General features: G+C 40.3%; 1 protein-coding gene across 4 annotated transcripts in view; it reads left to right on the top strand.

Moving 5' to 3' along the window:
* prss12 (serine protease 12) overlaps nucleotides 1-15,148 on the top strand; it is a 22,420-nt gene extending 7,272 nt beyond the window's left edge. For 2 of the 4 annotated variants that reach the window (XM_079333638.1, XM_079333637.1), the window contains 6 exons: nucleotides 1,565-1,706; nucleotides 5,054-5,280; nucleotides 5,906-5,984; nucleotides 6,781-6,903; nucleotides 10,861-11,156; nucleotides 13,807-15,148. In XM_079333638.1, coding sequence (XP_079189764.1) covers nucleotides 1,565-1,706; nucleotides 5,054-5,280; nucleotides 5,906-5,984; nucleotides 6,781-6,903; nucleotides 10,861-11,156; nucleotides 13,807-14,144 — 1,205 coding nt within the window. In that variant the 3' untranslated portion in view covers nucleotides 14,145-15,148. The remainder of the gene's footprint in view (nucleotides 1-1,564; nucleotides 1,707-5,053; nucleotides 5,281-5,905; nucleotides 5,985-6,780; nucleotides 6,904-10,860; nucleotides 11,157-13,806) is intronic. The other 2 variants (XM_079333639.1, XM_079333640.1) reach the window with 2 other exon arrangements.
* The last annotated feature ends 484 nt before the right edge of the window (nucleotides 15,149-15,632 follow it).

Genomic DNA, 15,632 nt, shown 5'->3' on the forward strand with positions numbered 1-15,632 from the left:
TCTTTCCCGGACATCTTTGCCAAACTTAACCTGCAGTCCACTGGAGCTCGTCTTACTTAGGAGCGGAAATTCAGCACTTTCTGGAAGAAAGATATAGGATGATGTCAGTAATGTTAACACTAACAGGACAGCTGCTTTATAACTGATTCTTTTGTATAGTCATCATGATTAAATGGCCATAAGTATCAAAGTGTGTCTCTGACATGTTTGACACGTTACCATAACCATCACACCAATTAGGTTCAGTGTAAGTGCACAATTGCACTTACACCTTTTTGTGAAGCGACAAAAGGGTTGAATGGTTGTGCCACGAATAAAGCTCGTGTTTATAGCCTCCAGCAATTAATACTGACATGACTGGACAGAGCTGGGTGGAAGCAGTTGTGGCTCAGGTTTCAGCTCATCTTGTGTAACTGCTCAGTGCTTTGTCCTCTGTCTTAAGGTGAGATGTTGCAGCTTTAAGTCTGATAACTCTGTTGAATGTCACTGAATGGACGAATCCACTTTTAAAGCGATTGCTTAGTTGAGTTTAGCGAGCTTATGTCGTTTGGCTAGAAGCTAAGGGACACTCTCAGCCCACACGAGAGAATGATGTTGTTATTACAGAGCATTTCTGTGTATGCGATTGTTTGTTTGTGTGTGTTTTGTTTGTGTGTTTAAGTGTGGGACTAAATCCCCCCCTTCCCCTCTACATGCCAGGGGCAGATTGGTTTGTGTTGTTTTTGGAAAAGGAGAAAAAGCAGATAAGCCAAGCTGGGCTTTGAACTCTCTCTCTCTCTCTCTTGCTCTTTCACTGTGAGTGACCATCACATTAGGGATGCAATGTAATGCATGTGTGCGTATGTCTGTGTGTGCGTGTGTGTGATAAAGAGAGAGAGAGAGAGAGAGAGAGAGTGGCATTTAAACAGTGTTTTGTGTTTGTGTGTGTCTCCAAGTGAGAGAGATGAGCATTTCCTCAATAGCTGCCACCACCAAGTAAGCAAACATTCCCACAATTAACCCACACACTTTCCCCCTCTCCCATACTTCCTATGTTCTGCCCACACACAATGTTTGGATACCTGTCATTCCAGTCCCTAGAGATACATTTTACACTTAATAAGGTACAAAACGAAACATTCCACTATGTTTAGGTATAATTTTAGAGATATATGTCACTTGGCAGTAATATAAACTTGCTTTAAAATGATCTACAAAAGAAAAGACATTGGAATTCAGTGGATTAAGATTATAATGCTTGAGTGTACACATCTGTGTATTTGTGTGTGCATATAAATGATGATAGAGTGCATAGAGAGAAAGAACAAGAGATGGAGCACGTGAGAGAAGAGGCAACAGAAAGTGTTTTTGTTTTTTCTATCATCAGAAGTCTTAAAAATTTCCCCTCATTAAGTAGTTGCATGACAAAGGAGTGCACATGCCCCATTCACATGACATGTTAGCCTGGAAGAGCAGGTTTGTTAGGGAATGTATGTGTACTGTCTTTAAGTATTTCAGAGAATAGACTATGTGACAGCAGGGTGACTTTGAGGGATTGTTAATTGTGTCTGTGCGAAACCACCAGGTGTTCCAGTAAGGCTTGTAGGAGGAGAGAGCCCAAGGGAAGGCAGGGTGGAGCTCTATCTGGCGGGCCAATGGGGGACTGTGTGTGACGACGGATGGACGGATCGCGACGCTGAGGTGGTTTGCCGACAGTTGGGATACAGGTGTGTGTTTCCAGCTTTAAAAAAAAAAAAGTGAAAAAAAAACACCACTTCAAAGAGAATTGAATACTTACCATACCAGAAGAACAAACTGTTTGGGATAATTTCACTAACTACTGTTTGGTGTTTAAATTTGTGTTTCACTTGGGGCGCAGATTGCCCTACAGTTTGGTTGCCGCCCCATGTCGGCTATAGTGATCCAAATGGGCGGTACAGGTTTAGGTCTAACCTGTGGCTTCTTACCCGCATGTCATTCCCCACTCTTTTTTCTTTGAACGTTTCTTCACAATTCTACTATTTGTGTAAAAAAAAAAAAAAAAGCACATGTTCCCGTCAAAACGTCAAATCGAAAATCAAAGGGGATGTAGTGCATTGTTTGATGGGTGTCCAACAGGACATTTTTGATTAACAAAAGTCTGAAGTATTATTCCTCAGATATGCTCTCTTGTTCTTCTTATTTCAACATATCTGTTTCCAAAATGGCGGCAGAATAGCTCTCTGTGAGCTGTAGTCTTGTATTGTGACTCCTCTATACATCAAACTTTTAAGTGAATCCAGACTACCCACTCTGCTTGCAAAATCAATCACCACCTCCCATACTTGGCATGTGTCCTACTGCCTGCCTTCTTTCATCTCTCCGTCTCTAAACCCTCCTCTGTTTTTAGTTTGCCTCTTATCATGCACATTGTAAGCTAACCCACCATGGGGAAAAAAAAAAACGCATGTTTGTTTGAAACTCTACTATTTAAGCACCTCTTATGAGCGTCTGGTGTGCTGCCAGTTGCCTTTATTAGATGTTTAAGCTGTGCCATTAAGCATAGCCAAAATATCCATCCAATCAAAGAGCAGTGAACGTGAAAATGACATTCACACAGTGACAGATACATCCAGGTGATGTAAATGACCTCATCTGGTCCTCCCTGTGTCCCATTATCTCTTCCCTCTGAGACATTATCCTCTTTTCCAAAACAATGACGGGGGGATGACGAGGGAAAACTGTAGCGTAATATATTTCCTTGTTTTCCCTCACATCACTCCTCTGCAAGGGAGACTCATCTCTTGTCCACCTCATTTTCTGTGACACATCTGTCACGTATATGAGAGCCACATCTGGAGTGCATAAGCGTGAGCGAGGGAGGCGAAGCGTGTTGGAGGCGTGTCGGAGCCGTGCTAGGATCATCATTCTGTCTTGCATGAGGTGTGGTGAAAGGTTATTACATACATAGCAGGCCCCCAAGGGTTAGAGGTCGCTATGGGTGTAATAAAGGAAAATAGACACAGATACGAACACACTTTCACGCAAATTATCCGAAGTCAACAGTTTGACCCAAAGTCACCCTGAATTAGGGCCTACATGAGTCTGACTGAAGGTTTTTTTTTTTTTATTAAATATGGATTTTTGTGCCTTTATTTTGGAGATGGTACAGTGGACAGAGTCAGAAAACAGGAAGAGAGAGTGGGGAACAACATGCAGGAAAAGAGCCACAGGTCAGATTCAAACCCAGGCCGTCGGAGAACAAGCAGACATGGTTGTGCTCCTGAAAGGCCCAGTGAATGAGCCCTCCCAGGATATTATTTTGTCAACATATGCACATTCGATCAGTACTGTTAGCACTCGCCTCCTGGCTGACATGAGCTCCCCCTGTATGGCTCCCATCAGTTTTTGGAGCTAAATGAAATACATTTATTGGGATCAAATGCCTGAGCCAGCTCCTTCCTTTTCTTATTCTTTTTTTACTGGTAGCCTAACTTCCTTTAGGCCCTGGAATGGCCGTGCTAAATGTGACATACAAGGCATGATAATTAAGTTTACAGGGCCCATGGGTTTTTACTCATCTTGAAGGCTTGTTAGAAGATCGTCCAAACTCTGACGCCTGTTGGCTTCAGTGTGTGATATATTGCAGTCACCGTGGCTGCATCTTTTCTTCCATCCTCCCATGAAATATTTTTAACACATCCTCTGACATTTAAAAATGTCCTGTTAGAATTGAATTTAACAGTACATTACATGAAATGATATGTCTGAGAAAACACAATACAGTTTGGCTTTCCTTTCAAAGTTAAACATCCAGTATGTGGATTGTGTTTCATATTTGATGGCTCATCTCTGTGCTGTCACACAAAGACGCCAAACAGGCTTGTTGTCAATCTCGAGGCTTATTTCCATGAGACTTGTACGTCCACCCTTTGCATGCTGATTACTGCTAAGGGAGCTATGTGAGACACAAGTACACAAATCTAGACGTCTCAAAGAGAGACATGAGATTCCCTTTGGAATCAGTGGGGAAGTGAGACCTGCCATCCGTCAAACCCCAGGGATGCAACATTAGATCCCTCTGGTCAGTTATCTATCAATCTAGATTCGAATGACAGTTTAGCGTGTACACACTCACATACACAGCCACAGCCCACAGGCCCCTGTGTGTTAGCTTTGTGCTAATTAAAGTCAGAGGTGAGATAGTGATACAAATACTCTTGTTGAATTGTGACCAAGGTTTGACCCTCAATTGCGTCACAGCCAGAGAATGTCATACCATTACATCTATCATGTGATCAGAAACTCTGTATGCCTGTATATGCACAGACAGTGAGAAAGATGTCACAGCTCCGCCTTCAACAATTGACTGTTTATTTATCACATAAATGTTATTTAAAACATTAAGAAGTCAGTAATAGTCAAAGATTTTTGGGTGACATCTGGGGGGGCCAATAAGATTTCAATGGGTGCCGATGCCCCCCCTGGTCACCCCTCTGTACACGCCCCTGCCTCTGGCTGTCTGTGAGGAAATTTTATTTTTTTTGTCGATGTTGGTGAACCCTGTGAAAAAACTGGTACATCTTATATCTTTGCTGATCTTGTTCTCTACACCTGTGTAAGTCCAATTAATCACATACTGCTTCCTTGTGGCAGTCCAATTTTTAATTTATTGTGAATATTTCTGTAAAAAATCTTTAAAAACAAGATATGTTTTTTTCATTTTGTAAAGCCTTTGTAGGTCATTTCGATGTCTTTTCAGTAAAAACCTCTTCAGAAGACTGAGCAATTTGTGTCTTTTGAGCCCCAAGACTTTTATACGTGTCTATTTGATATTTGACATCGAATTTAAGTGAATTTAGACTCTGTTGTATTCCCTCACTTTTCTTATGACATGAAAATGGCTTAATTTTACATCACTTTGTTTCTCGCCCATATTTTTGATATTCAAAGCTTTATTTTGAAACACTTTGTAAGCAGCAGTTTCAAAAACTTCTGCGTAATGAAACCCTTTTTTAGGCCTTCTACATTTCTAGATTAATATCTTTCAGAAGGTAATGAAATCTCTCTTTTGTCTCTTGTCTGTCCTCTCCAGTGGGGCCTCGAAGGCCCGTGTGATGGCATACTTTGGGGAGGGGACGGGGCCAATCCACGTGGACAATGTGAAATGTAGCGGCGAGGAGCGCTCTTTAGCAGACTGCATCAAACAGGCACCCGGCACACACAACTGTCGCCATAGTGAGGATGCTGGGGTCATTTGTGACTATGGTGAATCACAGCCCGGCTATAAAGAAGTCAAAGGTGCCACAGGTCTGTTTTTTCGTAAGTGCTACTCAGAGAGAGAGAGAAAAAAAACCGCTCTTGTGATTCATTTCAAGCCTGGATGACGGTAGAGCATGTTTAGCAAACATTTCCAGTGTGATGTATGCTCTGAAGAACTAATGACAAACAAAAGCTAAAGAAATTGTAGAGGTGAGTTAAAGAGCGTGGGGAGCAGGGAGGACTTCAGTGTGTGTGTATATCCAGATGGTAAAATGAGAGAAGGTTGTTATTGCTTCACCCTGTCAGTCGCACATCACGTCAGACTCACACTAAGCTATCCATTACCGGCACATATGCTACTCCTTCAATGCACACACTGATGGAAGTCAAACCAGTGCAGGAGAGTGCTTTGTCTCCTCAGTATGATAAATTACAGCTTCTGAAAAAGTACTTAACCTCAGTTTGTAGCTCTGAACATCACACACACGCAGCCTATGAAAACCATCTCTCATTTATTTAATTTACTTTATTTGGAGGATGAATCCCAGGCTTTTGTTTTGGTTCAGTCGGTCTTGAATATTTAATAAGAGCAACATCTGAGACCAAATGTGTGGTTTTGCAATCATCGCCCTCCCTCAAACTCTCACATATACACATCCAATAGTTCCTCTTTTGTCTCTGTCAGATCCTGCCAACTCAATTTGTGGTCTGCGGCTCAAACACACTCGCCAGCGACGAATCATAGGAGGAGAGAACTCTCTGAGGTAAGCTGGAAGAGACAGAAGGGATTAATAACCGTACAGAGAACGCCTGCCAAAGACCTATAGAATAAAACCAGTTGGAAGCATTGTCAAAATAACAAGTTTTAGATTGAAAACAGCTGATCTGAGGCTACAGGCACGGATACTCCAGCGAAGTGTATCTACAAACATGAGCATCCAGTATGTGGTAAAGTGAAAGTATGCAGATGAGCAGGAGTGTTGGAGTTTAATTTATGAGTTACAGGAAAGAGAAACAGACGTACACAGAAGGACTCTCTGGAATTAAACAGGAAAATCTTCTCGTCATAACTTCGTTTGATGACATTTATATGTGTGCGCCTGCCTCCATCGGGTTTCCACTTCAGTTACGATTTCGGGTTATGAAAACAAGAACATCAAGATGAAAACGTTGCATGTTTGTTTGCAGGTTTTGTGACCAGTGGTGATTCTATATATATTGTGTGTGTGTGTGTGTGTGTGTGTGTGTGTGCATTTTTTTACTGATGCAGATGTTGCAAAATCAACAAGTAATCGTGTTTATAATAATCCTGATCTCAATGTCCCTCCAAATAACCATGGTAATGATTTTTGCTGTAATGGAGCAGCCCTGATCATCATGATGATTGCGCTGTGGTTACCCTACATATATTCAAATGTCATTCATCTTTTCGAATTGTAAAAAAAATAAGCCTGGATTTGCTTTTATATGCAATCGACTGGATTCTGTGTCGACTCTTTCATTTCAGATTATTCATGCTCTTGAATTATTGCACTTGTGTGTTCGTGTTCCTGTCTGTAGGGGCGGCTGGCCGTGGCAGGCGGCAATACGCTTGCGAGGGTCTCGTGGAGACGGGAGGTTGGTGTGTGGAGCGACTGTAATCGACACCTGCTGGGTCCTCACCTCCGCACACTGCTTCAAGAGGTCAAACATACAACCTTACACGTACACACGAATGTAGAGCGTCTTTGTGTCGTAGTTTGTGTTTTGGATTAAACACAGTCAGGAATTGTCATGTAATCTATTTTGAAATAGATTTAATTCTTGGAAGTGTGAACACCAGCGTCTGCCAGTAATTGAGCTACACCCAAGCTACATATCTTATTTACTTCCTTATAGTATTCAAGTCTAAGACGAGCTTGAGAGCTCATTTCAGTAGTTGTGGTTTGGCTGAGGGACAGACGGCAGGGACTCAGATTTACTTCGTCTCACTTTCATCTGGGCTGAGGGAGTCCACATGGTACCACCATCTTGTATCAATCACCAAATGCATACAGCAGAGAAGGCGGTGGGAAGGCTAATGCAAAGAGAATAAATGAATTGAACAGAGAGCCAATATGAGAAAGTTGAGGTCACTTACCCAGGAGTCTGCTTTGGATGTCGATGCATTAGTTGTAAGGTTTAAAGGCTGTATTGAAAGTTAACTCAGAAGTCTTTGCAGACTCCAGCAGCTCGAGCCTTTAAAATCCTTATGTTTCCACACTAAAGAGGAAAAGATCATTCACTAAATCCTCACTTGTACCATTGCTCAAGACATTCCCAAACTCCATCCACTGCCGGAGGTGTACCCCTAATACAAGAACTTCTACTCTGCAGTGTAATTAATCAAACACCGGAAAGACATCTGTGCACTCCTGCAAATTAAAACCTCTCAGGATGTAGTGAACAGGAGCTCTCAGACCAGAGCAATGCAAGTACTGTTATGAATTAACCACAGGTATTTTAGTTGTAACTTTAACACATGATCAGCCAAGATAAATAAATATTTAAATTTATTGTGACAGGGTAATTGTATGATGCTTGCTCACGAGCTTTTTATATTGCGTATGTGTTAATTTTATAAATTGTCTACAGTCAGTTTGATGACCAAGTTTAGAAATATTCTGCTGACGGCTGCAGATTAGAAATGTAAACGGCACACATGCAGTTTTGGGATGAATGTTTATTATTAAAAAGATGTAATGCACAACTCAAAGGGCTGGGCAACATATCTAGTTTTTAAGATATACATATTGATATATTTTTAAAAGAGATAAAGAGTGGAACAACATTGTATATATAGATACTGTTTATGTTGCTTAAAAATATTGCTTAATGTTTCTTCCAGTTCACCTGTTGCTCCTCTCTCTCTTTCTTCTTTCACCCTGCTCCACCTCTCTCCCTCTTTGAGCAATGTGATGTGCTGGAAAGGAAAAAAATCCATTCCGTTTTACTTAATGAGCCTTTTTTTAATATTCTTCAGGTTCATGTCTTTTTTCATGCACATGTTGACTTTATGCAGCAGGCTGTTAATCAGTGTCGGTGTGACGTGGCCCAGGTGCATTTCACTTTTACTGACTATGTTTTTGTTATTTCTTTAAAGAAAAAATATCAATACAGTTTGGAAAATGGTTGATTGCAGCCTCTTGGGGACAGCTGAAATATTAACTGTAATTATATCCAGAATTGACTTTATAGCAGCACAATGAGGGTTTTGGTCACATCAAAGTTCTTTCATTGACAGCCATGGGGCTGGATTCACAAAACCTTTTTAAGAAAAACAGTCTTCTGAAGTGCTGGTTACTTCTTAACTTCAGCCTTAAGACAAAAGTTAAGAAGATTTGATATTCGATATATGATGGATTTTTTTTCCAAAGAAAAAACTTCAGAAGAAATGAGCAAAGTTCTTACATTTCTTTCTAATTTTCTCTTCATTAAGATCACACTAAACTTATCCTAAAATTGTTAGAGTTAAACGTTAAACCTTTAAATTTATTCATTTAAACCCATTTTGGACAATTCATTTGGATATTTAATTTTACGAATGAAGCTAACAATAAAAAATGTTGTCACTAAGAAAATCCCCAACTGTTTTCTACAGCAATATTGTTGACACACATGCTTATTATAATTTGTTGAAATAACATTTCAGTCCTTTAGTCAATGATTTCACAATAATATGTATCTACACAGGTCTATTGTATTGGGTTAAACCTGCTCTACAGTGTCAGAGAAGTTCTTAAGTAAGAAAATAAACAAGTTCTTAAGAAATGACACAGTTCTTAAAAAAAACAATCAGGAACTAAACTTCTTAAGAACTTCCTAACTTTTATCTTGAAAATCTTTCTCAGTTTTATCCTGGTCAGATATCAGCTACGATAGCTTGAGCTATGAGAGCTTTGAAAAGTAATTTGCTGCGTGCTGCCAGAGCATGCAGACCAAGATAGAGACTTCCGACACACAGTGTCACCTTTCTTCTACAGAGACCGAAATGTTACACACAAACAGGCGTGGCACACCACACAGCACAATAATGTAGATGATCTTGTTTTCATGACCTTCAGAAGCATTTTAATTAGACATTAACATGTATTTTATCCAAAGGATGATTGATGGACTTTTTGGAAGGGCAAAACAGCGTAAACGAAGCTGGCAGAACTTGATCACATGCAGGATGTCATCTAAACATTTACCATCTATGGACACAAAACATTCTGTTCATACAAGCGTCTCTCTCTCTCTCGCTGTCCAACACACACATGCACACACACACACATGCCTGCACAACAAGCACACACACACACACACACACACACACACACACACTAAAAACAAATAAACATATCAACTCACTCCCTGTTGCATAATGTACAAAAAAATCAATAAACATGTTAATGGGCCTACATCTACACTTGTTCTAACGTGCACACAGATGGTTGAAGCGTGACATATGAGGGTAAAGTAACCACATCTTAGTGACATGATCATATTACATTATTCCAACACTACAATTTCCAATTAGTAGGCCCATCAAAATGTGACCTTGGGTCAGTGGTCACATGCTGTCAACGCATTAAACCTATTAATACTGTTTAGCTGTATAGCTGGGGGCTTGCCAACAGTTACAGCACTCCAGCTGATTTTTCAGCTGCTTTTAGCAACAACAACATTGTTGAGATAGCTTGGGTGTGACTGCAGGCCATCAGCACACAACAAAAGCTAGCTGATAATCTCATACAAATCCTTAATCGTTTAGTTCAGACATCTAGTCTATAGCTTATACCTGTGTGCCATTAGGCATGCGTGTGTTAATGGGCATGTACTCTACCCTACTTAGATGACTTGCTAGCGGTGCCTCTGCAATGCCAGGAAGGCTGTAGCATTCCCAGGTCAGGAGATCTTTCCGGAAACACTCCACCAGTTGTAACTGGACACGGAGACTTGGCTCAATCAAAAGGCCTCCTACTTTCACTTCTCTCTTCATCCTTCTCCTCCCTCGCTCCATTGACTTTAATTCAGAGTTAGAATCAGAATCAGTTTTATTGGTCAGGTATGTTTAACACACAAGGAATTTAACATTGGTAGACTGTGCTCTCAAATGTAGACATTAAATGATAATAATAATAATTCCATCATTGACCCTGACTCACCCTTCTCCTCACTTCTTCCTCTTACCTGCTTCTTGTGATTAAAGCCAAACATTCAACAAGTACATTGAGGTGTTGAAAAACCCTTTAATAGCCTATGGTGAAAATCTAAGCATACATGAGCAATAACCAATTTATTGTTGTGTCTTTTATTTATTCTAATTTATTCTTCACAGTTATTATTGAAAGAGGATTTGACAAGATAATTCTTAGCCTCGGCTGATGAGCAAAAAATAACAACAAAACCCCTTAAAATCTAAAGTCCTCGCAGGTGAAAAGAGCAGATTTTATAACTGCATGGTCTGAGCGTAACATCATGGTACTTTTTCCAGCTGTAGAACAACTGGTGATCTAACCCCAACCGGAGCTCTTAATTTTATTGCTCATATTTCATGTACACAAAGTATGATCCTTCACACATGCACACACCCACGAAGGGCCCCAGTGACCCCTTTCTCTGTATTTCTCTCTGCAGGTATGGAAACAGCACCAAGCAGTACAAAGTCAGAGTGGGCGACTACCACTCCCTTGTCCCCGAAGAGCACGAGGAGGAGTACGCCGTCGATCAGATCGTCCTTCACCCAAGCTACCACTCCCAGAGCAACGATTACGATCTGGCCTTGGTCCGTCTGTCACCAGGAGCAGTAAGCCACATGCCCGGAGAGTGTCTGTCATTCAGCAGACATGTTCTTCCTGCCTGTCTGCCCATGAAGAAAGAGAGAGTGCTCAAGCAAGCCAGCAACTGTCACATCACTGGCTGGGGTGACACAGGTGAGGCTGTGTTTGTGTCAAAGTGGAGAGAATAAAGTGACCCTGGATGCTTCACACGATCACATTCAGATATATTTCTGTTTCATATACATTTGAAAAAAGTCTCATGGCAGTTTTGTAGACATATGATTATAAAAGCACTAAAACTGACCAGACAGAGTTGGCAGACATTGTCCCCTGACATCCTGCTCAGGGTGAGCAGCTCACCTCTTAAATGTTGCTCTATGTGAGTTTTCAAATCCGACAAATTTAGCAAATAAGACACATTGATATCTTTAATCCGTTCTTCTTAATAGATAATCATCTACAAAAAAATAAAACAGTAGTGAAAATGGGAGGGTGGGCATTATTTCAAGTAAAAACAACTCATTTGAGAAGCATTGAGCGAACATAAGACATTATCCTACATCCGCATTTAACAACTTCTAAGTTGACTTTTTTTTTTTTTATTCACACTATGTCAAATAATGATCTCATAGTTTAAGTTAATGGAGGCTATCTAACAGTTGTTACTGTAATAAATCATGTCCTAATGTTCGTACTTTCCTAGCTTAAAGCTAACATTTCCATAATTCGCTCTAAGTCTCTCCAGGTTTAGACTAGTCATTGTTTTTTGTTTTTTTCACTTGGACATCAATTGAGATGTTTTGAAATGAGCACAGCTTCTTAGGTTCCAGTTGATACATAGATGGGATTTATTGGGTCTGGCTTTATGAACTATAAAAACAGCTGTTGGATGGTGTGAGCCTTCCACCAGGGCCTATAGATCCTCAGAGGATAATGGCCCTCTATGTATGAAGACAAAAACAGACAAGTTAGAGAATGATATCTATTTTTTGGCTTTTTTTTTTGGTCCTGTTGGAGCATTCCTATATCAATTATTATCCTTTTAGGGCCTTTTTGCCTTTGTTGGATAGGATAGCTGAAGAGAGAAAGGAAAAAATGGGGAGGAAAGTGAGGCTGTTAAAATGCAGCAAGGTTGGATTCGAACCCACAGCCGTCTCGATGAGGACGACAGCCTGACAAAACCGCTATGGGCGTCCACTACACAATTCATTTTTCGGCTGAAATACAGAAGAGAATCTTCCACCAGCTTTTGCACTTGTCTGACGTATGTGTCCATAGACTTGACTGAGTAAGTGACACACATCTGTTAGCGATCTTTAAATTACGTGCTGATGTCATTAATCATAACGACACAATCACTAAGGGCTAGACAATGTCACAGTACATGCTTATTTAAAAACATGAGGGGGTCAGTGTATCATATTCCCTTTTTAACTGTATGTGTATCGGAGAGAGTGTTTTCATTTGTCTCTGTAAGTGTTTTGACAACACAAGCTATTTACAGCGCCTGTGATGCAGGGAAAGGCTGTTTAATTAAGGGTGAGAAGTCTGGTTTGTACAGCTGTTTGTTTTTGGCTGTCTGCCACTCTGACATCACACAAAAAAACATGTGCAGGCTAATATTGCACATATAGTACAAACAGACTTAGCTGCCATGCACAGCAAATATGAATGTTTGTTTGCCCCCTGAAGAGAGGCAGGAAGCAAACCTTCCCATAGATGTTGTTGTTTGTTTGTTTTGTTTTTAAATAAAAAGAGAAAAAGATGTATGATTAGCAACGGTCAATGATTGAAGAACAACTACAACAAATTTAAGATTTGACAAGAAATAAACAAAATCTGGCAAGTGCAGATTCCTCCCACACATTGGGGCGTAGCAGAGGTTAAATGACATCTATCAGGCAGCAACATGACTGCGCTGTTTGGTTCAGGGTAAAAGCTTATAGGTAATAAAAGGTCAGAGTTTTGTTATGTTGCCATTAAGTGTTGATAACTAACAATGAGTGCAACTATCTCTCCCACACTATTGTTGACTGATCTTGTAAAGCAACAGTACAGTAGTTAGCATATTCATGTTTTGGGGGTAATTGGTGTTTGACATTTTCCTGTATAACACTTCTACAATGTAGTCTATCTTGATATTTTCTTCAAAGTTGTCTTCTCTTGTTTTGAGCACATTAGTGCTCTGAGCTAAATGTCAGTGCGTTCACATGCCAACAAAGCATCCAGTGCTAGAATGTTGTTTTTTCTGCAGGTAGCATTGTGCCTCATTTAGTTTGTCAGAATGCTTTTGTTTAAAGATAAAAAAAAATTGCTAAAGGTTAAATGATTTGGAGATATCTTCTCCGAAACTTACATTAATTAAAGGTTTGGTGGTCTGGTAGGTGGACTGTCAGAGAGAGAAAATGTTTCACAATGACTAAATCAATTCAGATATTTCTCTTCAAATCAGAGCTGGCGACAAAACACAACTACTCAATAATTCAAAGGCTCATTCAATGTCATTAGTTCCTGCTTGTTTCCGTTTTGTCTTGTTTATGCGGTCTTAAATGTTAACACACGTTTTCACATCCTCACATTTATTTCTCTCTTCTACTGTACTGTCTTGCTTCACAAAAATAATAATAATAAAGGCTGCAGACAATATGAGCGAGAGCGAGTGAAACTCAAATGTAGAATGTCTGTATTTCAGCCTGTAGTTTCACAGATTGTCAATCGACCAGTCTCTGACATTTGTCACATAAACTTAGATGCTCAAACTTGCTTCTCATTCTAACTCTTCACTCTTCCCCCTCTCTCTCAGGTCGCTCGTACTCCAAGACCCTGCAGCAGGCCCCCCTCTCCTTACTCCCCCGGCGTCACTGCCAGCAGCACTTCCAAGGAGCCTTCACAAGCCGCATGCTCTGCGCCGGCAGCATCCAGCCGGAGAGGCGTGTGGACAGTTGCCGTGGCGACAGTGGAGGTCCTTTGGTGTGCGAGCGTCCCGGAGGGGGTTGGGTGGTTTATGGGGTGACGTCCTGGGGCCATGCCTGCAGGACACAACAGTCCCCCGGTGTCTATACGAGAGTCTCTGCCTTCAGCTCCTGGATACACAAGGTTATCGGACATGGTGGCAAAAAGAGACGGGGCATTGAAAGGTGAAACTCTAATTACATTTCACGTGATCAGAGAGGAGTACGCGCAAGACTTGAACCATAACTGATCCAACTACATAGTTGAGTCATGAAAACCTGATACGTGTGACTTTGTTATTCAGTTGTATAAATCTGACTGTCAAAGCGAGAGGACAAGGAAACTAGACGTATAACCTTTTCATTTTGTTTTTTTTTTACTTTGGAGAGACAAAGGCTTTTCTGTTCACTATCCTGAGTCAGGAGCACTTATTTGAATGATTTCATCTTGAAAGCTGCAAGATTATAAATGATGTTAACTCTCAAATTAGAAAGTATCATTACTGTCTTTTTGTTGCGTCTGCACATGAAACTACAATGTCTTCCTTTCTATTGAAACAATGTTTTCTGTGCTTATTCTTGTTAAAAGGTGATATTGTTATTTATGCTAGGAATCGTGGGATTACACTTGTTGAAAAAGGGACCATAGAATCAGAAAGCATGCACTCCTGCATGCACTATAAATATTGGGAGACATGAAATTGCAGATTTGCACTAAAACCCCTCTCTGTGTACTTAATGCATGGCGTCCTATGATTTTGTTTTTAATATTATCGTCATTATAACATCTGCCAAAGTCAAATATATGCTCTTAAACTGCATTTCATACTTGTTTATGTCATATCTTTTTCATTGTGCCCTTTGTTTTACTGTGTTCAATGCAGATTTGATGTCTTAGGAATAACTCAGGCGTTGATGGTGTATATCCAATCAGTATTTGTCCTCGTCTCAGCACTGCTTGACATTTGCAGGGAAATGAAGGGACTAAAGTGTCTCTGAATCAAAGCACAAGACAGCATTTGTATGTGTTGATTTGTCTTAAAGACACTTTTAATTCATGTTCCTATGTTCTGGTTAGGATGGTTCACTTGAAAAAAAAAACAGCCACTTCACTGCCTTTTTTATTTGATCATGACTGACTGTTGTGTTCGAATGTACTGTGACATCTCTTCATAAACGTTAATTTTGTAATAATTAAAAGGTTTTGTGTGTCATTATTGCACTCTTAAAAACGTATTGTATCATAATGGCCGTATCCAGCTATCTTGAAACCAGTTTGGTGTTGGTACATATTTGTTCTCAGCGGTTCCTTTATTTGAAATAGAGAGTCTTCCAACACAGTTGCAGTGTGACAGCAGCTGGAACTGACAGAAGTCTTTCAGGTTTGTTTCTGACCACTATGTGTCAAAGTGAGCGTCAACATGTCAGACAATGTTTATTCTCACCACAGCAAACACTTCTTCTGGCATGGCAGCCCTTTTCTCGGTTGTTCTCATTGAGTAAGTAAATACCGTAAATTTTGGACTATAAGCCGCTACTTTTTGTCGCGGTTTTTAACACTGCGGCTTTTAAAACGATGCGGCTTATTTATGGATTTTTCTTGCGGGACAATGAGCTTGTGCCGCAAAAACATTTGACTTTGTCACATAGGATCTTAATATCAGTCATTTTGCGCTTT

Source organism: Symphodus melops (assembly GCF_947650265.1).
Source record: "Symphodus melops genome assembly, chromosome: 2".
Taxonomy (NCBI): domain Eukaryota; kingdom Metazoa; phylum Chordata; class Actinopteri; order Labriformes; family Labridae; genus Symphodus; species Symphodus melops.